General features: G+C 58.3%; 2 protein-coding genes across 7 annotated transcripts; one reads left to right on the top strand and one right to left on the bottom strand.

Moving 5' to 3' along the window:
• The first annotated feature begins 1785 nt into the window (after positions 1-1785).
• Positions 1786-19371, top strand: ANKRD52 (ankyrin repeat domain 52). Its single transcript, XM_036077451.2, has 28 exons — positions 1786-1942; positions 2264-2347; positions 2820-2898; positions 3112-3182; positions 4236-4436; positions 4984-5071; positions 5209-5351; positions 5637-5849; positions 6131-6209; positions 6516-6630; positions 6814-6896; positions 7006-7123; positions 7315-7383; positions 7522-7662; positions 7739-7819; positions 9401-9512; positions 9714-9785; positions 10072-10273; positions 10539-10626; positions 10703-10820; positions 11421-11640; positions 11844-11931; positions 12043-12126; positions 12226-12371; positions 12597-12679; positions 12889-12971; positions 13152-13243; positions 13699-19371. Exons 1-28 carry the CDS (start codon positions 1916-1918, stop codon positions 13947-13949), a joined length of 3231 nt encoding a protein of 1076 aa, XP_035933344.1. The 5' UTR covers positions 1786-1915; the 3' UTR covers positions 13950-19371.
• On the bottom strand, positions 19332-25448 carry SLC39A5 (solute carrier family 39 member 5). Of its 6 annotated transcripts, none has more exons than XM_036077455.2 (12): positions 25371-25448; positions 24588-24650; positions 23923-24280; positions 23004-23187; positions 21844-22006; positions 21497-21666; positions 21119-21262; positions 20630-20726; positions 20377-20547; positions 20160-20240; positions 19846-20036; positions 19332-19592 (listed from the first exon to the last, which is right to left on the bottom strand). In XM_036077455.2, the coding sequence occupies exons 3-12, from the start codon at positions 24207-24209 to the stop codon at positions 19449-19451; spliced, it is 1632 nt and encodes a 543-aa protein (XP_035933348.1). In that variant the 5' UTR covers positions 24210-24280; positions 24588-24650; positions 25371-25448; the 3' UTR covers positions 19332-19448. The 6 variants fall into 6 exon arrangements, with proteins under 6 accessions (XP_035933348.1, XP_077932248.1, XP_035933356.1 ...); XM_078076122.1 differs by having other exon boundaries at positions 20630-20799; positions 21844-21918; XM_036077463.2 differs by having other exon boundaries at positions 20630-20748; positions 21844-21918.
• Positions 25449-25589: the final 141 nt, after the last annotated feature.

The following is a 25589-nucleotide window of genomic DNA, read 5'->3' as shown; positions in this document are numbered from 1 at the left end:
TAGGAAAACAAACAAAACCAAAGCAAGGTACAGCCCTGTGTTGGAAGATCGGCAAAGAAGGAGTTTAAAATCTATTCTGAAATGTTGGACCCTTGTATGTCAAAGATGTAAGGTGAAACAAGCCACAAAGGTGTGCAATTTAAAACTGACTGCTACAGGGGCCCCTGGGTGGCTCAGTCGTTCAGCGTCTGCTTTGGGCTCAGGTCATGGTCCCGGGGTCCTGGGATGGAGCCCCGCATCTGCATCGGGCTCCCTGCTCCGCGGGAGGCCTGCTTCTCCCTCTTCCCTCCCCCCTGCTTGTGTTCCCTCTTTCGCTGCCTCTCTCTGTCAAATAAATAAATAAAATAAATAAATAAAAATAAAACTGACTGCTACAGTGTAAACTAATTTGTAAGTGTTAAGGAAGCCTAACGTAAGGGAAAGAACCCGTTAACCAGGGTAAGACTCCTCGTGAGAGGTTAAATTTTAAGTAATATTGTAAATTTTATTTTCAATGTGGTAAAAGTTAAGAAATTATTAAAGGTGGGCGCCTGGGTGGCTCAGTTGTTAAGCAACTGCCTTCGGCTCAGGTCATGGTCCCAGGGTCCTGGGATCGAGCCCCACATTGGGCTCCCTGCTCAGCGGGAAGCCTGCTTCTCCCTCTCCCACTCCCCCCTGCTTGTGTTCCCTCTCTCACTGTGTCTCTCTCTGTCAAATAAATAAATAAAATCCTTAAAAAAAAAATTATTGAAGGTATGTAGTGATAGGTATTTTTCCCTCTCATTCCTCATTCCCTGGTTCCCAGTTTCTCTCCCCAGGAAAAAGCACAGGTGTCTTGTGTATCTATTCTGGTGGGAATCAAGACACCAAAGGCAACGAAGGGCATAGATTGTTAGAGAGCAAAGGAGAGCTTTCATTATATCTGTGCCTTGACAGGGGGCCAACTTGCTACACTTCTTCTAAATGTGTTCCCTCTTAGAACACTCATACTGAGTGGCTGAGCTCTAACAGGACCCTGAATCACCTTTTATAAATTGCACCAAGTTTTCAATATCCAGTTTTCTTCCCTCTTTTCCTTTTCTGGGCTGGGATGACCTCCATCCAGATCTTGCCTGATTGGCTGCTCTCCGGCCTCGCCAATGGAGGAGGGAAAGCACCCCACCCTTTTCTGGGGAGAAGCCATTGAGCCTCTTAAAGTGTAGCCACCCTACCGCCTTAACCCGGCAATGGAGTAATCAGGAATTCGGGAAGGGCCCCTTCCTCAGCTGCCAGCTGTCCCAGCCTCTTTGTGGGGATTTTCTGCCGCTGGGGAGTCCTTTTCGGGATTTCTCTCAGCAGTTTGAGCACTTTCGCTATTTCCTTCCTACCCAACTCATGTCACCGCCAGTGGAGATACGCGTCTTCCTTCTCTCTGGCGCTATTGCCATATGCAGCCCCCAGATCTCCACGCCCCTGTTTCCCCAAGTCTGAGGCGGATTTGGGGGTATGTAATCGCAGACGGGAGGAGTCAGCTCCGGCGGAGGCATTGTGGTGGGCTGGGTGGTGGGAGGCGCCGCGGGGCCAAGGCCCGAGTTGCCGCTTGCGTCTTGTGAGAAAACCCCCCGAGCCTCCAGACTGGAGCAGAGAGCACAGCGCGGCCGGCTCGGGGAGCCGGGGAACCAGCGCGCGAGGTGGGGGGCGCCGGGGCCGTTCCGGGCGCCAGGGCGGGGCGGAGGGCGCCAGGCCCGGGGCCGTCTGCGCGGCAAGCGCCCCGCGGCCCGGCCCAGGACGGCCGCCAGGGAGCGCTGCGGGCTCCCGCTCGCCCGCCCCCCGGTAGGCGGGGCCGCGCTCTCCCCGCAGCCGCCGCCGCAGCCGCCGCCTGGGCCGCCCCGTGTCCCCGGTGGAGCCGCCGCCGCCGCCGCCGGGAGCTCGATGCGGACGGAGCCCGGGCCGGGCCATGGGGATCCTCAGCATCACGGACCAGGTCAGCCCTCCTGTCCTTGCCCGCTTCCTCCTTCCAGGGTCCGGCGCCGCCGCCACGCGAGCCCGGGGATGTGAGGCCTAGGCTGGGCCCGAGCCCGGGGCTCCCGCGGCTCCCGCTCCGCCCCACGCCGTGCTCCCCTCAACCGAGCCGGTGTCCTTGGGGGCCTGGCGACCGGCCAACATGCCGCGGGAGTCCCCTGCAGCCAGGACCCCAGAGCGGAGCCCCTCCAGCGACGCCCCTCATCAAACCGGGTGTCCCCCCCTTCGCCCCCACCCCTGGTTCCGCTCCGGCCCGCTCTCTGAACGCCGGTTCTTCCTGCAGCCGCCCCTGGTCCAGGCCATCTTTAGCCGAGATGTGGAGGAAGTGCGTTCCCTCCTCTCGCAGAAGGAGAACATCAATGTACTGGTGAGTTGGGATCAGGGAGGATGGGGAGCCAGTAATCTGGGCCCTGGTGTTCTGGACCCCTCCCAACCAGTGGGGCGGCTCCGTGGCTCCTTGGCTCGGATGAGGCCGCAGCTCTTTCTGCCCAGGGATGGGCGCCTGCTCTACATTTGGAGATGCAGAGCAGGTCAGGCTTGAAGCATAGACCAGTGGAGCTGAGGATGCCCAGAAACGGTGTTCTCTTCTGAACCATCAGTGTCTGCAGCGCCCCCACCCCTCCTGGAAGAAGGAGACTGCCTCACAGCCCCTTGGCCCTGACCCCCTGACTCCCTGACTCCACCCTCCCTAGGTGCTTGTTTTGACCTAGGATAGGGATTTAGGAGGCTGCAGAACCTATGGGAAGAGGTGGGGAAAGGCCTGGAGCTCTAAGACTTGGGCTGGGGTCCTTGATAGTTCACCCTCCACCACAACTGCTGCCCTTTTCTGCCTTCCCCAGGACCAAGAGAGGCGGACCCCATTGCATGCTGCTGCCTACGTAGGCGATGTCCCCATCCTCCAGTTGCTACTGATGTCAGGTGAAAGTAGGGAGCTGGAAGGTGTGGCACCTAGGGAGGGGACCTGAGGGAAGAGCCTTTTTTCTTTTCTTTTTTTTTCATATCCAAGAATTGTTCTCTGGTACTTGGTCCGGGAGAGCCTTCATCTCTATCCGTATTCCTTGGCCTGATTACTGGCTTCCTTCCCCACTTGCTGTCCACCTCCCACCAAAAGAGGAAATTATATCCCCACAGGTGCTAATGTCAATGCTAAGGACACACTGTGGCTGACCCCTCTTCATCGCGCTGCTGCTTCCCGAAATGAGGTATCGGCCTCCTCTGTCCTTTCACCCTTTCAAAGAGGATGAGTTGGTTAAAGGTGGAAGTTAAGGATGGGAGAGCCTCAGCTGTCTGCTTACAAGCTGGTCTACCCCTAGGTCAGGAGACTAGACCTTGGCCCCTCCCTCCTACCCCTGGAACTGGCTGGTAAGGGGGGGCTGAGTGTTGCCAGCTGATGTGACGTCAGGGGAGAGCTTAACACTGGGCTGGCAGACTGCAGGGGGCCCTGCTGCCAGGCCTGAGTGACTCATCCGTCCCTGGGGGGCCACCTTGGAGTCTGATCCCCCTCTGGGCACTGAGATTTCTTACCTTGTGATGGAGGGATTGAGGGTAGTGATCTGTTGCGTCCCTGACCCTCAAGCAGCATGAAAGTTGACACACAGAGGTCAAACATGCCTCATCAATTGGGTTCATCAACCCTGGGGGGGTGGGGGAAGGCGGGGAAGGAGACCTCTCTCTTGGTTCGACCGTCAGTTCCCTGGCTCCAACCACCAGGGGGAGGGACTAAGGCCAATGGGAATGGGGTGGGTTGTGATTAGGATGGACCTTTTAGCCTGAGTTTTAGAGAGGAACCAGCATCTGTTTGCTTACTGAAGTAATGGAAATGATTTTGGTGCCTATGGAAGGACTGAAGGAGAGTATTAAGGGTAGCAGGAGTGTGTATTTTTCCCAGTGAAAAGTAGCGAGGGATTGGGATCCTCTATATATGTGGATTTGCTTGGTTGGAGCTGTATGTGTGGGTGAAGATTTTCAGGGTCGGGGTTGGGGAGTGATACCGAGTGGCTTGAGGAAGAGGAAGGGACCATGCTTTCCTCAGCAACGTAGGGAAGATTTTAAACTCTCAGAAGATCCAGAAGATGGGAAGTAGGCATTGAGAGGCGTTGAGAGGCTACGTATGTTGGAAAAACGAGAAGAGACTCTGTGCTGGGGGTTTGGGGGGATGGGGCTACATGTGCCATGCTGACCGGTTCTTCCCTCCACTATTAGTTTTACCTCCTACTTCCCCTCTGTCTTCTCTCCTGTCCCCTGCTCCGTAACAGAAGGTGCTGGGACTGCTGCTGGCACATTCAGCAGATGTGAATGCCCGGGACAAGCTGTGGCAGACCCCGCTGCACGTGGCTGCCGCCAACCGGGCCACCAAGTGTGCTGAGGCTCTGGCGCCCCTGTTGAGTAGCCTCAACGTGGCTGACAGGAGTGGGCGCAGCGCCCTGCACCACGCAGTGCACAGTGGGCATCTAGAGGTGAGGACTGCTCCAGCCCATACCCAGCCCAGTCCTGTCCCTGCCTTCCCTTCCCACCCCACCCCACCCCACTCACCTCCCTCTGCTTCTGGGCCCTCAGGTCTGGGCAGCAGCGGCCTGGATGACTATATAGACACTTGGGCTCAAGCACCAAAGGAATGGTTGGGTTAGATTGAAATTCTTGACTTGGACTTTGGAAGTCCAAGGTAAACTGTCTGAAGTTGCCTGGAAAATGTTTGTGTACATGCCTTTTTCTGGAGCGAGTGTCCATGTTTTTCAAAATGTGTTAGAAGATTTTTCAAAAGAATTTAGGAACCACCGGATCATATGAAGAGACTCCCTTGAGTTTCCCTCAAACTTCCAAATCTATATGGGATCTCCTTCTTACTGTCTGCTTCCTCTGTTCCCTCTAGTTCTCCAGATTGTTCTGTTCAAGAACAAAGACATGTGGCTGCCTCAGCCTTTTCAGGAGCTGAGGCTTCTGCCCTTAGGTACGTTGAAAGCATGAACCCGGCTCTGAACAGGTGTCTTTCATCTCCTCATACAGACGGTGAACCTGCTCCTGAACAAGGGAGCCAGCCTGAATGTCTGTGACAAAAAGGAGCGGCAGCCTCTGCACTGGGCAGCTTTTCTAGGTGAGAAAGGGGTCGTGGAAAGAGGAAGAATTTGACAGGATTTCTAAGGCACGGGTGGGGGTTGCAGCCTTTGGAGAGAGGCGCTTGGGGTCTCAGTTCACCCTCCACCCCCTTGAGAGCCTTCTCGCTCTTCCTAGGGCATTTGGAGGTCCTGAAACTGCTGGTGGCACGGGGCGCCGACCTCGGCTGCAAGGACCGCAAGGGCTATGGGCTACTCCACACAGCTGCTGCCAGTGGCCAGATTGAAGTGGTGAAGTACCTGCTCCGGATGGGGGCTGAGGTCAGGGGGCCAGGCACCACGGGCAGGGAGGTGGAGGTCAGAGTCTGTGTGTGGAGACAGAAGCGTGCTGGGATGGTTGGAGTGGTTTGGGGAGGTCGGCAGGATACGGTGAGACGTGGTGAATAATGCTTGCTATAAGGAATAGGCTCAGTCTGTTGAGTCAGGAACCTGGGGTGTCTCGGGCGGTTGTTGGAATTCTGGGAGTCTCTAGCCTATCTGTGCCGGCTTCCATTTTATTTAAACTGATACCTCCCTATGCCCTTACCTGCACCCCTGGAAATCCAGATCGATGAGCCCAACGCTTTTGGAAACACAGCTTTGCACATCGCCTGCTACCTGGGCCAGGATGCTGTGGCTATTGAGCTGGTGAATGCAGGAGCCAATGTCAACCAGCCGAATGACAAGGGCTTCACGCCACTGCATGTGGCTGCAGTCTCCACCAACGGCGCTCTCTGCTTGGAGCTGTTGGTCAATAACGGGGCTGATGTCAACTACCAGGTGCCTGAAGGGATGAGGCCGCAGCCTGGCTCTGGGAGTCCTGGGAGAGAAACCTGGCTCTGGGGTTCCTGACCATATCTTCCCCTCTGGATAACTCTGGGGAATTGTCCATTTGCTTTCTGGGTTGATCAGACCTTGCCAGGGACCCAGGAGAGTGTGGGCTGAGCAGATGTCCCTAAGACCAGTCCGTCCTCAGAGATGTGTCCTTTTGAAGGGGGAACAGGGCCTTCTCAGTGCCTTGCACTGGAAAAAAAAAAAAAAAAATTGCCATATTTTCACAGAGCAAGGAAGGGAAAAGTCCTCTGCACATGGCTGCCATCCATGGTCGTTTCACCCGCTCCCAGATCCTCATCCAGAATGGTACGGACTCAGGAGACTTTGTGCTCTCCTCTCCCCCAGAGAACTCATCCCTAGAAGCCCCTTTGTGTCCTGATTCCACCTCCCACACCACCTTCCAGTGAGGATGGGCACCTGGAGCTCTGAGCAAGGCACCTGTGGAAATGGCCCTGGTCTGCCTGGCCCGTCCCCTAAGACTTACAAATAAGATAACACCCGTGGAAAGCTTAGCCTGGGGCCTGGCACGTAACAAGCACTCCCCCGGTAGCTAGCTAGTGTGAGTGGTCTGGAGCCTAAGGTTGGCCTGAGCTCGTGTGCCTCCCCTCTCAGGCAGCGAGATTGATTGTGCCGACAAATTTGGGAACACGCCACTGCACGTGGCTGCTCGCTACGGACACGAGCTGCTCATCAGCACCCTCATGACCAATGGCGCGGATACCGCCCGGTGAGTCGGGGCCCCTCGGGTCTGTCCAGGCTGCTCACGTCAAATGTGGAGGCACGAAGAAGCTCGCCGAAAGGAAGCTTGCCAAACCTCGCTGTCTCCTGGGCTGGTGGGGGGCCCACAGAAAAGAGGTCTATAACTGGTCTCTCCTGGACCTGAGGACTGAGTGCCTCAACTTCTCCCCAGGCGCGGCATTCACGACATGTTCCCTCTGCACTTAGCTGTTCTCTTTGGATTCTCTGACTGTTGTCGTAAGCTTCTTTCCTCAGGTATGTGCTGACCGGCTGGGGGGTTGGGCAGGTGTGCAGGCGGGTCAGGGCCTCTCCCCACTCCGCTCAGGGCCCTCAGATGGGATCCGTGGCTGTTCTGGCCCCGCAGGTCAGCTGTACAGCATTGTATCTTCACTCAGCAATGAGCACGTGCTTTCAGCTGGGTTTGACATCAATACGCCTGACAACCTTGGCCGCACCTGTCTTCATGCTGCTGCTTCTGGAGGGTACGTTCTCTCCCTCCCAGGCGCTGAGAAGAGATCTGGCCAAGGGTGTGGGCCCTTCTCTGCTGCCCAGATGTCTCCCCCTGTCACGGCACAAAGGGCTGTCCGGCGCCGTCCTTCCTCTGCCCCTCCCTGTGCCTGTGGCTTCTCCTTGAGGCTCTCGCTCTCTTAACCCTCATCCTCTTTCCTTTTAGGAACGTTGAATGTCTTAATTTGCTGTTGAGCAGTGGAGCTGACTTGAGGAGGAGAGACAAGTTTGGAAGGTGGGTCGGTCCGCAGGGGTAGGCGTGGGGGATGCCGGGTAAGACAGACGGACGGCGGCGGGGACTAAGCGGGGACAGCATTACAGAGCAGCTTCGGGGGCCCGGCTCTCCCGCCCACCCTCCTTGCCTTCGCCGCAGGACGGCCCTGCACTACGCAGCCGCCAACGGCAGCTACCAGTGTGCGGTCACGCTGGTGACGGCGGGCGCGGGCGTCAACGAGGCCGACTGTAAAGGCTGCTCTCCGCTGCACTACGCCGCTGCCTCTGACACCTACAGGAGGTGAGAGCCCCCCGCTCTGCTTCTGCGCCCCACTCCCTCCCCCGGGCCTCCCCCGACCTCACTGTCTGTGCTCCAGAGCGGAAGCCCACTCACCTTCCAGCCACGACGCTGAAGAGGACGAGCCGCTGAAGGAGTCCCGCAGGAAGGAGGCCTTCTTGTGAGTAGCTGGGCCGGGCCCCGGGCTGCGCCTGCGCAGCAGTGTCCGCTCCGGCCCTGGCGCTCGCCGCCGCGGCTCGCAGCTGGCCCGCCGGCGGGGCGATTGGAGCGAGCTTGGTCCTGGACCGAGTACTGGGGTCAGAACAGAAGTATGAGACCTGGTTCCTTCCTCAGGGAACGGATGGTCTTCCTGAGAGAATCAGAAGAGCTAAACGCTCCAAGTCATTTATCTATTCCATTCCGTAAGAATTAAGTGAGGATTTACTTACTAGGTACTAAGTACTGTGCTAGGTACCGAGGATAAAAGATGAATTAACCCTTGGGGCGCCTGGGTGGCTCAGTCAGTTAAGCATCCGACTCTTGAATTCGGGGCTCAGGTCAGGATCTCAGGGTCATGAAATCGAGCCCCGCGTCGAGCTCGGTGTTGGGCTTGGAGCCTGCTTGAGAATCTCTCTCTTCCTTTCTCGCTGCTCCTCCCCTTTTCCTCTCTAAAAAAAAAAAGATGAATTACCCCAAATTTCTGCCCTTTGAAACTCATAATCTGTTGGGAAATGTAAATGAAAGGGCACTTATGCATTCTAACATAAGATGTTAACAACACAGAGAATGGTGCAGAGTACATGGGAACTCTAGACTATTTTCAGTCTTTCTGTAAATCTACAGGTGTTCTGAAATGAAAGGATTGTTTTTTTTTAAAGAAGGATAATTACAATCAGGGCGCCTGGGTGGCTCAGTTGGTTAAGCGACTGCCTTCGGCTCAGGTCATGATCCTGGAGTCCCGGGATCGAGTCCCATGTCGGGCTCCCTGCTCGGCAGGGAGTCTGCTTCTCTCTCTGACCCTCCCCCCTCTCATGCTCTCTCTATCTCATTCTCTCTCTCAAATAAATAAAATCTTTAAAAAAAAAAAAAAGAAGGATAATTACAATCGAAGAAACTCAACTGTGTGACCTTTCATAACTTAACCTCTCTGTGCCTCAATTTCCTTAACCATGGTAGGAATAAGAATAGGACATAGGATCATAATGTGGACTGAATGGTTTCATACACATGAAGTGCTTAGAACAATGCTTGACACGTAGTAAGTGCTAAATATTACTATTACTGCTAGTGCTTCTAAGCTGACCCTACTAAGAAGGGTGCCAAGGGAGTACAGAGGAAGAGGCACCTCAGGGAAGGTTGGGGAAGGCCCCATAGAGGGGAGGAGGCTGGGAGCGAGTTTGAGATGAGTAGGACTTCTTTAAATGGGTTGGAAGGAGAAGGCAGGACGTCAGCGTGTCTAGAGGTGGGCAGAAAATGTTGATCAGCAGATTGATAACTGATAATTGTGCTCTAGGTTCTCTAGGAGAGCATTCCAAGGATAAAGGAAGGCATTGAAGCCAGAGTAGTTCCGGGGTGATGTGAAGGAGGTGGCAGGTCTGGAGCCGGGGTCGAATGGGCAGGAGGTGGCCTCCGTGGAGCAGAGGATGGGTGTTGGCCAGCGAGGCCTGGAGGGGCTCCCTTGCCCCTGTCCTCTGCTCTTCCCACAACCGGCTCCTCGCCAGCTGGGCCTGTCCCTGCCTCACAGTGTGCCCCTGTCCCCCAGCTGTCTGGAGTTCTTACTGGATAACGGTGCAGACCCCTCCCTGCGGGACAGGCAGGGCTACACAGCCGTGCACTATGCAGCCGCCTACGGCAACAGACAGAACCTCGAACTGGTACGTGTGGGGTCTGGCCTGGAGCAGAGGAAGCAGGGGCAGGGCAGGCAGGCACCTTTGTGTTTGTGGATTCTGAAACCAAGGGGTGGTTGACTCAGATGTCTCTAGCTCTAGGAGCTTAGGGGATTACTGTGGGGAGGGATGGGGGATAACATCTTAGGAGTTTGAGAACCTCAGCCCCTACTTTCCTGTCCATTGCAGCTCTTGGAAATGTCCTTTAACTGCCTGGAGGATGTGGAGAGCACCATTCCAGTCAGCCCTTTGCACTTAGCTGTGAGTCCTCAGTCCTATCCCCCTGCCTTCCTTGTCCCTACCTGCCCCAGGCCCACACGCAGGCGGGAGCACTGTGACTCTGTCCTGGCTTCTGCCTTCTTGTGGGGATGTGGCAGGCAGGCAGTGGTCTCGGGAGGGGTGGGCATGGTGCAGGTTGAGAGCCCAAGGGGCCCGAGAACTCCTGGGGAGGACTGCCGCTGGAGTTTCCCCATTGGGCCCAAGAGCAGAGTGGGGGCAGTGTCCCGAGCTGTACTCATTGGTTTCCTGCCCCCCACCCCGCCTCCAGGCCTACAATGGTCACTGTGAAGCCCTGAAGACACTGGCTGAGACGCTGGTGAATCTGGATGTAAGGGACCACAAGGGCCGGACCGCGCTCTTCCTGGCCACTGAGCGAGGCTCTACTGAGTGTGTGGAGGTGCTTACGGCCCACGGCGCCTCTGCACTCATCAAGGAGCGCAAACGCAAGTGGACGCCCCTGCACGCTGCTGGTTAGTACGCCCGTCACGCTCTTCCCTCCCCTTGCCACACCAGGCCTTGGAGACCGAGCCCAGATCCCTCCTGGATGGGGTTAGAGTTGGGAGTGGAGCAGGGCGAGGAGAATGGAAACTTCATGTCCTGATTCATGCCTTCCTATCTCCCAAGACTTCGGCCTGCCCCCCCGGGTCTTCCCGTCATCACCCTTGAGTCCTTTATGCTTGACCTGGCTGCCTCCTTCCCCTTGACCGTACCCTGACACAGACCCTTTACTCCTAGCTGCCTCTGGCCACACTGATTCCCTGCACTTGCTGATCGACAGTGGGGAACGAGCTGACATCACAGATGTCATGGATGCCTATGGACAGTGAGTGTGGGCCAGGGGCAGGATGCAGCTTTTCCTGTCCCTGCAGGCCCTCACCTTTCTCCTGCCCCCTCTGTAGAACCCCACTGATGCTGGCCATCATGAATGGCCACGTGGATTGTGTCCATCTGCTGCTAGAGAAAGGATCCACAGCTGATGCTGCTGACCTCCGGGGCCGCACTGCCCTCCACCGTGGGGTAAGTGACCTCCTGGGTGGGGCTGCTCACAGACAGGCCTGGACATGGGAGCACAGGACCCATCAGCAGTAGGACAGCAGATTGTCTAGCAGGTGGGCCAGTATTTTGTGCCCAGGGTCTTATTGGGCCTTACTGTGTTTGCTCCAGGATGAGTACTTGACATCCGTAGCAGGTCTCCCTGATTCCCTTGCTTTGTAATCTCATACAGCCACATGCTCACTACCCAGACCCTGCTCCAGGATACCCAGACCCTTATCCTGGCCCACTGGCTAATGATGCCACTGTCTCAGGCCTTCTCCACCATCACCTGGCCTCAAGCTGTCTCCTCCTCATCCCCAGGGGATGCGTCGATCCCTTAGTCTTCCGACACCGCCGTTTGTCCCCTACTCCACAGTGCCAGAATCAACCCTTGCCATTCTGGTTGTCTGTTGGCATAGAGACGATGGAGGCAGGAGATGCTGATTACCAGCACTCAGAGTCATTGTAAAGATGAGGATGGGCACCCTGGAAATGGTTCTCATTCCGGGGGGAGCTCCGGCGACTGGCTCTTGGGCAGGGAGTGGCCCTGCACCCTCCCTCACACCATCGCGTCACCCACAGGCAGTGACTGGCTGCGAGGACTGCCTGGCCGCCCTGCTGGACCACGACGCATTTGTGCTGTGCCGAGACTTCAAGGGCCGCACCCCCATTCACCTGGCCTCAGCCTGCGGCCACACTGCCGTGCTGCGGACCCTGCTGCAGGCCGCCCTCTCCACGGACCCCCTGGATGCTGGCGTGGATTACAGTGGATACTCGCCCATGCACTGGGCCTCCTACACTGGTGCGGGCCTGGGGCCTTGGTGGGCGCGGGAGTGGGGGTGCGGCGTGGAGGAGGGCAGAGCAGAACAGAGACTGAGGCCCCGTGGGTGTGAGGGAGGGACCCGGGTTAAGCCGGATCTGGAAGTGGAGTGTCCGGAGATGGCACCGGACAGAGGTGGTCATTGTCCCTCTCCACCCCCCCTGCTCTTCCTTTCTCCTGCTCAGGACATGAAGATTGTCTGGAGTTGTTACTTGAACACAGCCCGTTTTCATACCTGGAGGGAAACCCCTTCACTCCTTTGCACTGTGCAGTGTAAGTCCCTTCCTCCGCCTCAGCCCCGCCCGAGGGTCTGTCTGTGACCGGGGCTTAGGACAGGCATTCCGTTTCCCTTGTCCTTCCTGCTGACCCTTTCTCTTCCCCCAGAATTAATAACCAGGACAGCACCACAGAGATGCTGCTGGGAGCTCTGGGTGCCAAGATTGTGAACAGCCGAGATGCCAAAGGACGGTGAGTGGCGGAAGGCTTAGGGAGAAGCCTCGATTGCCTCCGGCCTCTTTCTGCTCAGGCAAACAAGCTTTCCCTTTTCACTCTGCCCCTCCCCCCCAGGACCCCTCTTCACGCCGCTGCCTTCGCGGACCACGTATCTGGGCTCCGGATGCTGCTGCAGCACCAAGCCGAGGTGAACGCCACGGACCACACTGGCCGCACGGCGCTCATGACGGCGGCTGAGAACGGCCAGACCGCTGCTGTGGGTGTGTAGGGGCCGTGCGTGGGAGCGGGGGGCTGCCCTCTCCCCTCGGGTCTCTGCAGGATGGGGCAGCCCTGCCTGTGGCGGGGCTCAGGAAGCAGGAGGCATGTCTTTGGACAGCTCAGCCTCTGCAGATGGCCTGCAAAGTGTACGCAGGCAGGAGGGCCAGCAGCCGTGAGGATTGCTGCCCTGGACGGCAGGCGTTAGTCCTCCTCCCCCTCTCTTGCAGAATTTCTGCTGTATCGAGGGAAGGCAGACCTTACTGTGCTGGATGAGAACAAGAACACTGCCCTCCACTTGGCTTGTAGCAAGGTATGGTCTGGATCGGTGGTGGCGAGGGCCGCATAAGGAGCAGGGCTTGACGGGGGCGGGGCGGGGGGGTGGCTGCCCAGCTGGAGGGCGGACTGGAGTGGCCATCGGCATTGTCCAGCCTGTGCACCTCTTTGTCCTCCCTACCCCCTTCCCCAACTCCCGCTCTGCAGCCTGTCTGCTTCCACTCCATCTCTGTTCCTCTCCCTCAGGGCCATGAGAAATGTGCCCTCATGATCCTGGCAGAAACCCAAGACCTTGGCCTTATCAATGCTACCAACAGTGCGCTGCAGATGTGAGTGCCTGGGGAAGGGGGCTCCTGGCTGGGGGAGGCAGGTGGGTGAGGAAAGAGCCACCTGCCTTCCAGGGGTTCTCTGGAACTCAGAGTATTTGTTCAGCACTCGTGCTACTCCGGCTGGGTGTGGAAGGGCAGCGGACCCCGCTGACTTCTCGCTCCTTTTTCCTTTCTTCCAAGGCCACTCCACATTGCTGCCCGGAACGGTCTAGCTTCTGTGGTGCAGGCCCTGCTGAGTCGTGGGGCCACAGTGCTGGCTGTGGATGAAGAAGGTGGGTGGGGTCCAGAGCCCCCCGCCTCTCCCGGGTTTGGGGTCAGGGACATTCTTCAGGAGGTGACTTCTTAACCTTGCTATAAACTGGGGTTTTTTTTTCCCAGGGGAACTCTTCAGAGCAGGGACCCAATACCAATACGCTAGAGTCTCTGAGGGCAGTCTGACAGAACTAGGCGGAGCCAGCAGGCTCCTCAGGAAGACCTCCCACACACCTCAGCCTCCCAGCCTTGTGTCCCCTGTGCTCCGCCCTTTACCCCACACTCTGACAGTCTGCCTGTCACCACCACCACCACCCCCCGCCCCGGGCCCTCGTCAACCTTGGATTCTGACGGCGCTGGGTGCTTGTCTGCCTCGGCTCCCCTCCTCAGATGAGAGCTCAGGGCCTGGGGGAAAGTGGGTGGGGACCTGGGGATGCAGGACCCCGTGCCTCAGTTCTCCCCCTCTGCCCTGCAGGTCACACCCCAGCGCTGGCCTGCGCCCCCAACAAAGATGTGGCAGACTGCCTGGCCTTGATCCTCTCCACCATGAAGCCTTTCCCACCCAAGGACGCCGTCAGTCCTTTCAGCTTCAGCCTGCTCAAGAACTGCGGCATTGCGGCGGCCAAGACGGTGGGTGGCTGTGGCGCCCTGCCCCACGGGGCCTCCTGCCCCTACAGCCAGGAGCGGCACGGCGCCATCGGGTTAGACGGCTGCTACTCAGAGTAGCCCCCCTTCAGTGTCCCTCCCCCTGCCGGTGGCTTGATACCTTATTCTATTTATTTAGAAAAAGTCTATACATTTAGGGCACTTTAAAGGAGAACACGACTGGGTGGGGGGGACGGAGGGGGGGGGGAAAGCACTGGGGAGCAGCTGCTCACCCCTTTGCCACACCATCCTGGCCTGGCAGGGGTCTGGGACCGACAGGGAGCACCCCAGGCCCTTGGCACCCCCAGGGCAACCCCTTCTGCCAAGTGTCCCCAAATGATTGCTAAATGCCTGGCTACCCTCTCTTTTACCCCATCTCTCAGTTCCCCCTTTCTGCTGCCAACTGCCCCCACCCCTCCCCTCCCTTTGCCTCTCCTCTCTGTGTCCCCCTCCCCCTGCCCCTGCCCCTACTGCCAGGCAGATCCCTCCTCTTCTTCCATACCCATCACTGCCTCCCTGCTCGGCTGGCCCCTCCATCCCCGCAGCAGTGAGAAGCCTTAATTTCTGGTACTGTGTGAGCACTCTGGGGGTGTCCCCCTCCCCCTTCAGGGGCAGCTAGTGGATGAGGGGGGAGGGTATTAGCACTGGGGCCTGGAGCTTTTCCCCCACTTCTGTACCCCATCACCCCTAAAGTTCAAATGCAGAACACTTGAAGCAGCAACTACTGTACCTGGGCCCCAGTCCTGCACTCTCCCCTGGCTCCTCATATGCAAATCAAGGGCTGGTTCTGCCCCCACAGCCTGCTCCTCCTCCCTGACTCCCTTCCACTCCCGGCCTGGCCCCCTAACCACGCACTTTAACCTTGCTTCTTTCTTTTAACTTCTTTTGGGAGGGCAGAGCCTGTGGCCATTCCTTCCCTGGCTCCCCTCTCCCTTAACTTTGAGGCTTGTCATGAATTTTTAAGTAAGCATTTTATCCTTTAGGGGAAGAAACAAATTAATTTCCTGCCCATTTCAAAACCACAGCCCCAGTATGTCCTGTGTGTTTCAGGCATGTGTTTGCATGTGTGGGGAGGGAAGGACCATGTTCTTCCTCCTGTGCCCCCCCAAACCCATAGTTCCTCTGTGCCCCCACTGTCCGTTATGTCCAAGAGTACCCACTGCCCCCAGTCACTCCTGATCTGAAGCCAAAGATGGTGGGAGGGGCAGGGCAGACTAGGGACCGTGGCTACTCGGGACCCCAGCTTCCCCTCCGGTGTGAGGATGAAGCTCTGACCTAGGGAGCAATGAATACACACGCTGAGGCTTGGTCCCTGTCCTCCCGGCCGCGGGGAGAGATGGGATTGAGCTAGGGGCTGCACTGAGAAGATCCCCAAAAGCCAAACTGGGCCAGAGTGAGGAGGGGGCAGTTTTCTCTCTAAATGTAGCATTGAATTTGGCCCTGGTCCCTTCCAACACCCTGTCCATCCATCTCCCAGCTAAGCCTCCTGGACAGTTGGATCCACTCCCATAGCCCAGTGTTCCCTTCCTCACACTCAATACCTCAGCCAGGGGCCAAGACACAGAACTTGAATAGAGGTCATGCCCCCTCCACCCCCACAGTGCATCCTTGCCCAGTTTGGCTGCCATCAGTATTGTCCCCTGAGAACTGGACAGGCTTCGTTTACACAGTACAGGGTTCCCGCCCCCCCCCCCCCGGGGGAGCCCTCAGTCTCCTTCCCCCACCCACGCTTGCTTTGTTCACGACCTCACCCACTTTTCAGTTGTGTCCCCTGCAAGTCTTGCCGCCTTCGCCAAGGAGGGGCTGAGGGGAGAGGGGGGGCATCCCAGGGACCCCTCCCTCCCTACCAGATACCCTTAACCATACCTCATGCTGGTTCCCTGAAGCCTGGGGTGTTTGTCCAAGTCCTTATTCTTTTTGTTATGGTCTCTCTTTATCCCGTCTGTCTGTGTCTTGCTTCCCCCAACCCTCAGTTCCTAAACCATTTCAAAGCTTCCAAATGACCATTATTGGTGAGAAGGATTGTGCAGCTTTTAGTTTTTAGGTTTGTTTTCAAAGCCAAAGGGCCTTGCAACGCCCCTCTTGCCCACCTCCCTTCACGCCCTGTCCTCCCCTATACGACAATCAATGTGACCTCTCTTAAGGGCTGCAGCCCCCCGCCCCCAACCCTGCTGGTTCTGCAAAGCTTGCCCCTAACTTCAGCTCTCTCTCCTGAAATCTTCCCATTCCACCCCCTCCCTCTCATTTTGGTGCTGGGAATTAGGTGATGGGGGGCAGGGGGAGCAGAGCGGTGGGTCCTCCAGAGAAGACTCTTGGGGTATCAGTCGTGTTCTCCTTTATCAATGTTTGGCGATGACAGGAAGAACCTGAGTATTTGTCAGGAGCCCCATTGTTTTGCTAGATGAGATTTCTGGTGGCTGCCTCTTCCCCTGCTGCCCCTTCAGCACATGGTCAGCAGTGCTGGGGTAGGCCGGGGGGATCCTCGGCCCTCCTCGTGTGGCTGTGAGGGGGCGTGGAGGACGCGCAGCCTCCTCTCCTTATGCCAAAGGAAATCCCACACCCCACCCCGGGCTCCCCAGCCCCTAGTGTTTTTTGAAGTGTTTTGACCATTCTCGTGCGCACTGCATATTTATTTTAATGTTAAGTTTTTTTTTTTTTTAAAACCTCTTTGACTTAAACGGGTGTGGAGAAGTAAAACAGGCAGAATGCCCCCCAATCTTAGGGGGTAGGGTGGGGAGGAAACACCTCCTTCCCTTCGCCCTCCCTCTTCCCTCCCCCTCTCCCCACCGCAGCTCTAAAGCACTTGCTTCAAGTAATAAGCACTTTTGAGAAAAGGCCTATTTTACATGAGGACCCTGGGAGCAGCCCCAGGTCCCAGCAAAGGAGACAGAGCGAGGGCGACATAGGAGACAGGGAAACAGGCTTGTGAATCAGAGGGCGAGTTGAAAAGAGCCAGTTTTTAGTTTCTGATTTTTGGGGAGACGTTTCTGATTGGGCGGTGGCTTTGGTAGGGTTGTGTACTATCCTTCAGAAAAACAAATGGCACAAACTGTGGGTCCCAGGATGGGCCAACAGACCCGGGTCACTGCCACTGTCCAGCTGAGACTGACGGGCCACCTCCCCCGCTGTGGCCCCCTGAGCCATAGGACTGCTGACAACCACTGAATGTACAGCCCAGGTTGGGGTGGGGAGCAGCCCCTGGGGGAGGGGGCTTCTCCTTCTGTTTGGTGCTGTGGGGGGTGGGAGAGATGAGACTGAGGGACTGCCACCCCACTCAGACATGTGTTCCTTGGGGTGGAGGGGCTGAGGAGGGCCTACCTCCCTCTCCAACCCCAGCATGGCCCCTCTTCCTTCCTCATCCCTATCCGTTTTGACTGTAAGTCCAGCTCACCTTTGCCTTCAATATGTAACCAAAGGAAAACTCAATACTGTTTCCACCGCTGTCTGCCCACCCGAGCACCTTCTTACTCCCCAGACCTAGAAGGGGAGGAGAGGCTGGGGGGGGGGTGGGGGGGGTGGGGCCAGAGTGAACGGTTCTGCAGCTGTACCCCCGAAACCTCCTCTGGGGTCTTGGAAGGGACCCCGAGAGGTGAGGGTGGGCCCTGGCTGGAGGGGCTGGGAGCAGGCCCACTCTGTGTCTTGTGCACAGGAGTGTTTCTTTGTCCGGATGACTCCAGCGACTGCGCTCCAGCAGGGAGGCCCCTTCCTCCGTCCCTCTCCGCCATTTCTCCCCCTCTCCCCACACCCCGTGTTCATCCCCACCTCCCCTTCCCACCGCAAAGGAAAATAGCCTTACAGACCCTAGCCCAGAAGCCCTCCTCCTGGGGCAAACCAGTATGGGGCCCCATCCTGCCTAGTTTGAACCCTACCTTTTAAGAAGGAGGGATAAGGAGCAAAGGCAGCCCCTTCCCTTCGAATTGTGGTGGCTCCAGCCCTCCGTGGCCTTGACCCAGGTTGGGCAAGGGGCGGAGGCAAGGAATCTTTGAGGACCAAGCCCAGTGGTCTGGGAAGAGGGAGGTGGAGAGGGAAGGGCCTGACCTGGGATCTCCCTCCTCCCCCGACCCAACCCTAGAGAAGCGACCAAATCCCAGAGATGGGAGGAAGCTGGGGTGGGGAGGGTCTGTTCTATGAATTACTTGAAGGTACTGACTCCGAGGCTGCTGTTGCCCACTTAGGTGTGAGGGGGACACTGTCACTGCATTTGGGAGGGCAGGGGGTGGCGGGTGACGAGAGCATCTGCCCTTGGCCCTCGCTCGCTCCTGCTAGGCCCTTTCCCTGGGGAGCCTGGCTTTGCCCCCCCTCCCAGGGAAGTCGGGGAGAGCCTTCCCCTCCCATCTCCATCCCTCACTCTGGGCACCCTCTCCAATTGCACTAAAGTAGCTGTTGTGCCAGTCTTACCCCCACACCAGGGTGGGGTCTCTGCTTCCAGTCCTTTCTTCCCCGACTGCCTCCGCTCCTGTCCCGGACAATCTCCTTGTTCCCCTGTATTCCTGGATAGCTCAGCTTTGTATGTGTGTGTTTCGGGGGGTGGGGGTGGGTTCTGGCTGGAGTGGGTTTGGTAGGGGTTTGGGAAGGGCTAGGGGCAAGATGGAGGACTAAGTCTCCTACCCCCTTCCTCAACTCCAAGCCACAGAAGCCTGGGAGGGAGGGTGCCTACTCTCGCTGCCGCGTGTCTTGCAGATGTGCCAAAATGGGCGTGGGGGGGAGGGGAAGGGAGGGGAGGGGAGGGTGCCTGGCAGAGCGGCCCCCAGGGCGGCTCTCTCAAAGCAATACAGTTCCTCCGGCCTGGGGGACGGCAAGACAGGGGAGAGGGTTGGGTTGGGGACCTGGGGGTTCCCTGTGTACAGCTGTGTATATTCAGGGGTGTTCTCTGTCTGGTACCCGCTGTGGGCGTCTCTGTGTGTGTGAACCCCCCCTTCCCCGTGCCCTGCATGACCTGTGATGCTGCAGACACCACCATCCTGTGTGCAGGGGTGTGTTGGGGGCACCGAGGGGCATGTTTCATGTCCTGTCGCACCCTCCACCCCGTGACCCATGTACTCGGTTGTAGGAAGTAAAGAGAACTGAGCACAATTCACTGGATTCTAGTCGAATCTTTCTCTAAGCAATTTTCCCGTTCCCGTCCTTCTCCCTGCCCCGGATCCGCCTGTGGTGCTAGTGTTGGGGTCGGGGGTGTTTAATGCTGGTGGGCAGCAATAAAGGGCAGATCTGCCCAGATGCCTGTATCCCCAGGGTGCTGAGGGCAGCAGGAAAAAGTGGGGACCTTGCGGTGCATTTGCCCCACCCTTCCCCCACCTCCCTGGGCTAAAGCACAATGCTCTCCCTGCAGATGGATGCACCCTGCACCCTCCAGGCCCCTGCTCATGTCCTCTCCCCCCGCCCCCACCTGCTTTGAGCCCTCCTCCCACCACATCCTGGTTTTCTATGCTGTTTTGGTGCAAGTACAACTGTCGTAGTCATGGCTTTGGGATGGGTTCTGTTTATTAAAATCCTATTGCTCCTACTGGCCCTGTGTCCCGCCTCCATTCCTGTGGTTGGGGGGAAGGAAGGGCAACCCGGACGCCTTTCCACCGGCCCCCATCAGCCATCAGAGACCGGGGGCCATAGCTGCTCCTCCAGCAGGGCTATGGTGAGCATGAGGCCGCCCCCCAGCAGCATTCCCAGCCCCTGCAGAAGCACATGGAGCGTAGGGAGGGGCTCGGGAGGACGAAGCAGGGCTGGTAGCTGAAAGAAAGGAAGAACGTCAGGATCCTGGCCTTGTCTCTGCCCCCCCTGAAGCACGAGAGGGAGGCATCGGAAAGTACCAGCAGCCCCTCCGAACTCCTCCAGGCCCTTGTTCCTCAGACTCCCCCGGGCCTGGGCTCCAGCACCCTTCCAGGTGGCCAGGGGTGGAGGTGGAGAGACCCGTACTTCCCTCCCCGCCGAACCCACCTCCCCGCTTCCCTTGCTTTTCTCTGCAGCGCCCCACACCTCTCACCATGTCCACAAGGGCCACATAGAGGAAGACCCCAGCAGTGACCCCAAACACCCAGGGAGTGAGGGGGACAGGGCCCAAACTGAGCCCCACCCCCAGGGCTGCACCCCCTAGTCCCAGGGCTCCAGACACCAGGCTCAGCAGCAGCAAGCGCTGGAAGGGCAGCCCTGCCTGGAGCAGCACCGCGAAGTCACCTGTGCGGAAGAGAGGACAGGGTGGGAGGGTAGGAGCCAGGGCTGCCCCGCCCGCCCCCGCCCCCGCCCAGGCCTCTCCTTTCTGGAGCCCACCCCACCCCACCCCACTTCTGCCGTTCCTACCCAGTTCGTGGGGTAGCTCGTGGCAGAAGACTGCTAGGGTGGTGCTGAGGCCACTGGAGAAGCCATCGGAGAAGGCAGCGCCTGGGGTTGGCAGGGTTGGAGGTGGGCAGTCTGGGGGAAAGCGCTCGCCAGGGGCGCGGCCGCCGCTTCCTCCTCGCCCCCACTTCCTGGGAGCCCTCTCCTGGGCCCTGCCTCCCTCCTTCCGCTCCCCTCGCACCTATGGCCAGCCCATCAGTGAGGTTGTGCAGACCGTCTCCCAGGAGGACCATCCACGTGATGTTGGCGCCACCGCCACCCTGGTGCCCGTGACTGTGGCCTTGGTGCCCAGTGGGGGCTGGGGCTGGTGGGGGCTGGCTGGCCTGCTCCCTGCGGCCCCCAGCTTCTGGCTCTGCAGGAAGGACAAGGACAGTGCCGGTGGCTGCGGGGGAGAGCTGGGAGCCGGGAGCCTACTCTTCATTTTCTCTGCTTACCTGGAGCTGCCTGTAGGGGCTGAAGGGCCGTCCCACTGCCATCCTCCAGCTCCAGGGCCGGTACTCTGAGATCCTTTCTTTTTTGCCCGCAGCATCTCTGAAATGGGAGGGTATCCCTCCTGGTGGAGGAGGCAGCAGAGCCGGGGGCTAAGGAGAGGCCAGGCTCCCAGCTGGGGAAATGAACACCTGGGCTCACCTCTAGCACTTGGGGGTGTTTTGGGGCCTCTCCACTCCCTTCCCGGGCTGGCACCTCCCTGTTTCTTGTTGACTTGGACTTGGGAGAGAAGGCCCTTCGGCCAGAAATCCTGGGTCTATGCTGAGGAGCCCCTACCCACTCCCTGTTAGTTGTCGGGTCCTGCCCCCTCAGGCAAATGGCAGAGCCCCCCGAGCCAGGAGCAGACCGCGGGCGCCTCACGTCCTGGCTTGTGTGGCCCGCCCTTGGCCAGAACTGCGGTTTGGGCAGAAGGAGGAGAAGAGGGTATCACTCACTGGCCTGAGGCCTCGGCGCCGCCGCAAAAGCCCCAGCACGTTCTCCAGCACGAAGAGCAGGAAGAGACCTCCGAGTACTGACAGTCCCGGTCCCAGGTCCTCCTCCGGTGGTCCGCTGGGTCCAGCGTGCTGCCCTCCTCGTGCCTGCCAGCGAGGGGGTCAGGGCAGACCCCAGAAGCCCGCGCGCCGACCACAGCCCCCTCCTGTGCGGGCGGCGGCAAGCCTGCCTTCGCTCTCTACTAGAAGGCAGCCGGGGCCCGCAGCCGGGGCTGGGGCGTGCAGCGTGGGGGCTGACAGGAAGGGGGAGGGAACCCCTTGGGGACACGGAGGCTGTCCACCTCCGCGGGGCGGGCGGAGCGAGGAAGGGGCTTCACGTACATGTGGCAGCAGGTGGAGCAGCGCGTCCCCACAAAGCGTGCCCACGGCCAGGGCCCCCAGGAAGCCCAGCAGGGGCCGCAACAGACGTGGTCCCAGGAGCCGCAGCAGTAGCAGGGAGAGGGGAGAAGGGAGGCTGAGCAGCAGGACTGCCAGGGCACTATGGACCAGGGCTGGGGAGAAGCAGGGACTGAAGTTAGGCTAGGGACGGCCGGAGGGCCTCAGAAGCAAGGTGGGGCAGAGATACAGTGCGAGGGGAGACAGCACCCCCAGTGAACCCCCTTGCTTGGCTAAGGGCCCACGCCCTACCAGGACTCCAGGCACCCTGCCACCCACTGTCACCCACTGACCAGACAGAAGATCCCCTGGGGGAGCTGGGGTTGCGGCCTGGATGCAGACACGGCTGTCGATCTGATAAAGCAGGGCTGGACACAGCAGAGCAAACTGATGAGGGGTCAGAGGAGCAGCGGGGCTCAGGCCAAAATTGACCAGCAGCTGGGAGCCATTCAGACACTAGGGGAGTTGAGTTGGAGGTCATACATTGGGGCATCGCTGAGAACTGTGACTCAGATCTTTAATGTCTGTCCTTCCATTGCATGGACTCCTGGGTCTCTCTCCTGGGTCCCCTTTGCTCACCCCGGCAGGTGCATCAAGGATTAGGGATAGTTCTGTATGATCAGTGTGTGTTAACTATTAGTGAATATTCAATCCAGTGCAGATATTCAACTCAATACAGATTAGGGGCCAGTAAACAATGCCACCATCTCCCTCTCTCCCAAGCCCCTGATGACTTCATCGATTTGGTGAGGGAGTTGGTTGGACCAGAGCCCTCCATTGCAGAATCTTAGAAGGGAAAGAACTCTAAATGCCATCCAACCTTCCTCACAACAGCCCTGTCACATGTTTATCCAGCCTTGGCTTGAATGCCCCCTGTGAAGGGGTGCTCACCCTCTCCAGGCCCGCTTCAGAGTTAGCTTTTGCTGCCCTCTGGTGTACATGGAACAAGCCCACTTCCTGGCTGAACACAGCCTTCCTTTCCCTGCAGGTTTCCTCTCCAGCCAGCCAGCCCTAAATCTTACCCTGGGCTGTTTCTCTGGATTCTCTGCTTTGCCAAGTGTGGTCCCTAAACCAGGTCTTGGAGATTTGGGTGTGGGCTCGTGTGCGCTGAGCCCAGAGGAACCGTATCCCACTACTGGAATAACATGCCCTAAGATCACACCTGGACTGGGTTTTTAAATTAACTGTATTAAATTACTCTTTAGGGGCGCCTGGGTGGCTCAGTCGGTTAAGTGTCTGCCTTCAGCTCGGGGCATGATCCCAGGGTCCTGGGATCGAGCCTGCGTCGGGCTCCCTGCTCAGTGGGGAGCCTGCTTCTCCCTCTCCCCCTGCTCCTGCTCTGTCTCTCTAATAAATCAATAAAATCTTCTTAAAAAATAAATTACTCTTTAAACATTTCAGGCCATCCAAATCCCATGGTCCTTCCCCCACACTGGGAGATCATCAGACTCACATCCTCATTCAGATGGTCAGCCAGTGAATGGTCCAGCAGCAGGAGCCTGTGAAACAGGTCCAGGCCCGAGGGCGCTGGCCCATGGGGTGATGCTGGGGCCTTTGGCTCCTCTGGGTCACCCCACCCCGAGGGACCCAGAGGCAGCCCCGCCCAGACATCCACACTCAGCTCGGGGTCCTGTGATCTGGAATGGATGGGATAGCAAGTCAGACTGGCTCATGTTCTTTAAGAAACTCCCCTTGAGGGGCGCCTGGGTGGTGCAGTCTGTTAAGCGACGGACTCTTGGTTTCAGCACAGGTCATGATCTCAGGATCATGAGATCCAGTCCTGAGTCGGGCTCTGAGCTCAGCGTGGAGTCCGCTTAAGACTCTCTCTGCCCCTCCCCCCCGCCCCCCCACCCCCCGCTCACTCACTCGTGCGCTCTCTCTCTCTCAAATAAATAAATCTTTAAAAAAGAAGAAAGACACTCCCCTTGAGGCTCCTAGCACGCTTTGGGGGAAAGGAAGGAACAGCCACTAGCTGGAGTTCCTGGGACCCAGAAACCGTGGAATGTCAGTTCTAGGAGGATCTGAGAATTGTCGATTTATAGGAGGGTCTAGGAATGGGGGGGGGTGTGTGAGAGTGAGAGAATTTGGGGGGGCACAGCCAGAAGTGCTACAAATTGGGAGCCAAGTCAGCCTGGAGACATTGAGCACTGGGACTAAGAGCAAGGAGTTGAAGGGCCCAGGGATTTGGAAGAGGGGAGAATTAAAAGGCAGAGGCAAAGGGGGCCATGAAGGAATACAGGGAATCAGATTTGGAAAAATTTGTAATTCCAGGAATCTGATTTTAGGAAGCCAGAGCTAGGCAACTGGAGACTGATGCAAGCCCTGAGAAGAGCGAGGCATGTGGCCTTTCGGGGTGGGGGAAGGGTCAGTACCTGTGCGTGGAATTGTCTCCCGCTGGGGCTGCAGCTCGACCAGCTGGAGGCCCGTGGTGGTGTCCCAGGCGGAGGGCCTGAACTCGGCCTAGCCCCAGGCTGTGGAGAAGCCGCGCCAGGCCCCCTGCGGTCAGGGTCCCGTTCTCCCCATACAGGCCAAACAGCTGGGCCAGGTAATGGTTCTGCTCCTGCTCAGCAGGGCCCAGGTTGGGGGCTGAGCCCCCTACCCAGCCCAAGGTCATCCACACACACAAGCCAGCCAGCAGATGACTCACTGGGGGCCCCATTATTGGGGGGGATGGGATAGAGGCTCTTGTTCTGGCTTCTATTCCCCTTGGAGCATCCTGAGGACTGTGCCCTGGAAGAACAAGGAGGAAGGGCCTGGGCTTCTGCTCTGCTGTCCAGCTCAGGCCCAGGGAACTCTCATTCCCTGGACCGTCCGGCCTTGAACCTAGCAGCAGCCCCCTTCCTAGCCTCCTTTCTCCCTCCCCCTCGCCTCCTTCTGGAGCAGCCTCTTATTTGCCAGTTCCTAGAACACCTTCCTTGACCCAGAGTGCCTCCCTCACCTGATCCAGAGCTGACTGCCCATCCTGTCCCCAAAACCCCACCCGCAATCCTGCCCCACCTCTCGGGTCTCCCCTTAGACCACAGGGCCTCACACTCACTGGCAGTCTGGGAGCTGTCACTTCAGGTCCTGGGCAGGTCTTACTGTGGACGCCAAAGCACTCCTGAGTCAGGAAGGGGAGCGGGGCTCAGCCTCCAGGCGGTCAGGTGGAATGGAGGCCACGTCAGATAGAAGGCTGGGATGGACAGCCCCCCCAACTCCTAGCCCACCTGCCTTGGGGCGGGGTCAGGGAGGGGAGGGGCCAGTGTGGGAAGGCTCACGTCAGAGAGGAGTTAATGGTTCACTGGTCTCTGGGGTGGGGGTCAAAGGTCAGTCTTGGCTGGGCCCCTGAGTAGGGAGGGGCCACCCTCTGCCCCTGGAAAAGCCACATGGCCAAGGAAAACCTGAGTCTGGTCTTTTCTTCTAAATAATTCACCCCACTGACCCAGTTGGTACCATTTTAGCCTTTCCCTGCATATCCTCTCACCACCACCACCCCCCCCACCTTACATCTGGTACTGGGCTTCCTTCATTTCCAACCCCCATTCCCCACATTCCCTGGGAAAGTGGGATCCGGGGGTCCCTCGGCTGGAAAGGGGTTAAAGAGGCAGGTAAGTGGCAAGCCCAGGTGCGTGGGGAAGAAACCGAAGAAACCGTTCTTAGCAACTCCTTGTCCCAGCCGAGTAAGAGCCAGAGCTCTGGGAACCAGTGGCCAAGAAAGGGGAAGCTCTGGTGGAAAGAGGAACGAAGTATTGGGGCTCCCCTCAGATGTCTGACCTGGCTTAAGATCAGGGGAGCACAGTCTGATTCGGGCAATCGTCCAGGGGGTTGAGGTTGGCGTTACCTGACCGCGAGAGACTGGAAGGACGCCCAGAGGAAGGGGGACACAGCCTTCTTGGTTCCAGCTGTGGGGGGGGTAGGCAGGCAGGCGGGCAAGGGTCACCTGCAGGGAGGGGGCAGGGGAGGGAACTACCTTAAAGGGGCAGGCCTGCTTTGCTTAGGCCTGGTTACCTGTAACCTGTCTTCCTTCCACCTCCTAGGGATAGCCCACTTTCCCAAATGT

The sequence above is a fragment of the Halichoerus grypus genome, chromosome 6 (genome assembly GCF_964656455.1).
Source record: "Halichoerus grypus chromosome 6, mHalGry1.hap1.1, whole genome shotgun sequence".
NCBI lineage: Eukaryota > Metazoa > Chordata > Mammalia > Carnivora > Phocidae > Halichoerus > Halichoerus grypus.
The sequence above is the reverse complement of the archived record's forward strand: the minus strand, read 5'-3'. Positions and strand labels throughout refer to the sequence as shown.

Excerpts from the sequence above, each read along its gene's own strand:
- SLC39A5 (XM_036077455.2), bottom strand. The coding sequence starts at position 24,209 with ATGGGGCCCCCAGTGAGTCATCTGCTGGCTGGCTTGTGTGTGTGGATG. Across the intron at positions 22,007-23,003 it reads CTGACCATCTGAATGAGGAT|TGTCTGAATGGCTCCCAGCT; the intron begins GTGAGTCTGATG and ends CAACTCCCCTAG. Across the intron at positions 21,667-21,843 it reads CCCAGGGGATCTTCTGTCTG|CCCTGGTCCATAGTGCCCTG; the intron begins GTCAGTGGGTGA and ends GCTTCTCCCCAG.
- ANKRD52 (XM_036077451.2), top strand. The coding sequence starts at position 1,916 with ATGGGGATCCTCAGCATCACGGACCAG. Across the intron at positions 7,124-7,314 it reads CATGCTGCTGCTTCTGGAGG|GAACGTTGAATGTCTTAATT; the intron begins GTACGTTCTCTC and ends CTTTCCTTTTAG. Across the intron at positions 10,627-10,702 it reads GTCATGGATGCCTATGGACA|AACCCCACTGATGCTGGCCA; the intron begins GTGAGTGTGGGC and ends CCCCCTCTGTAG.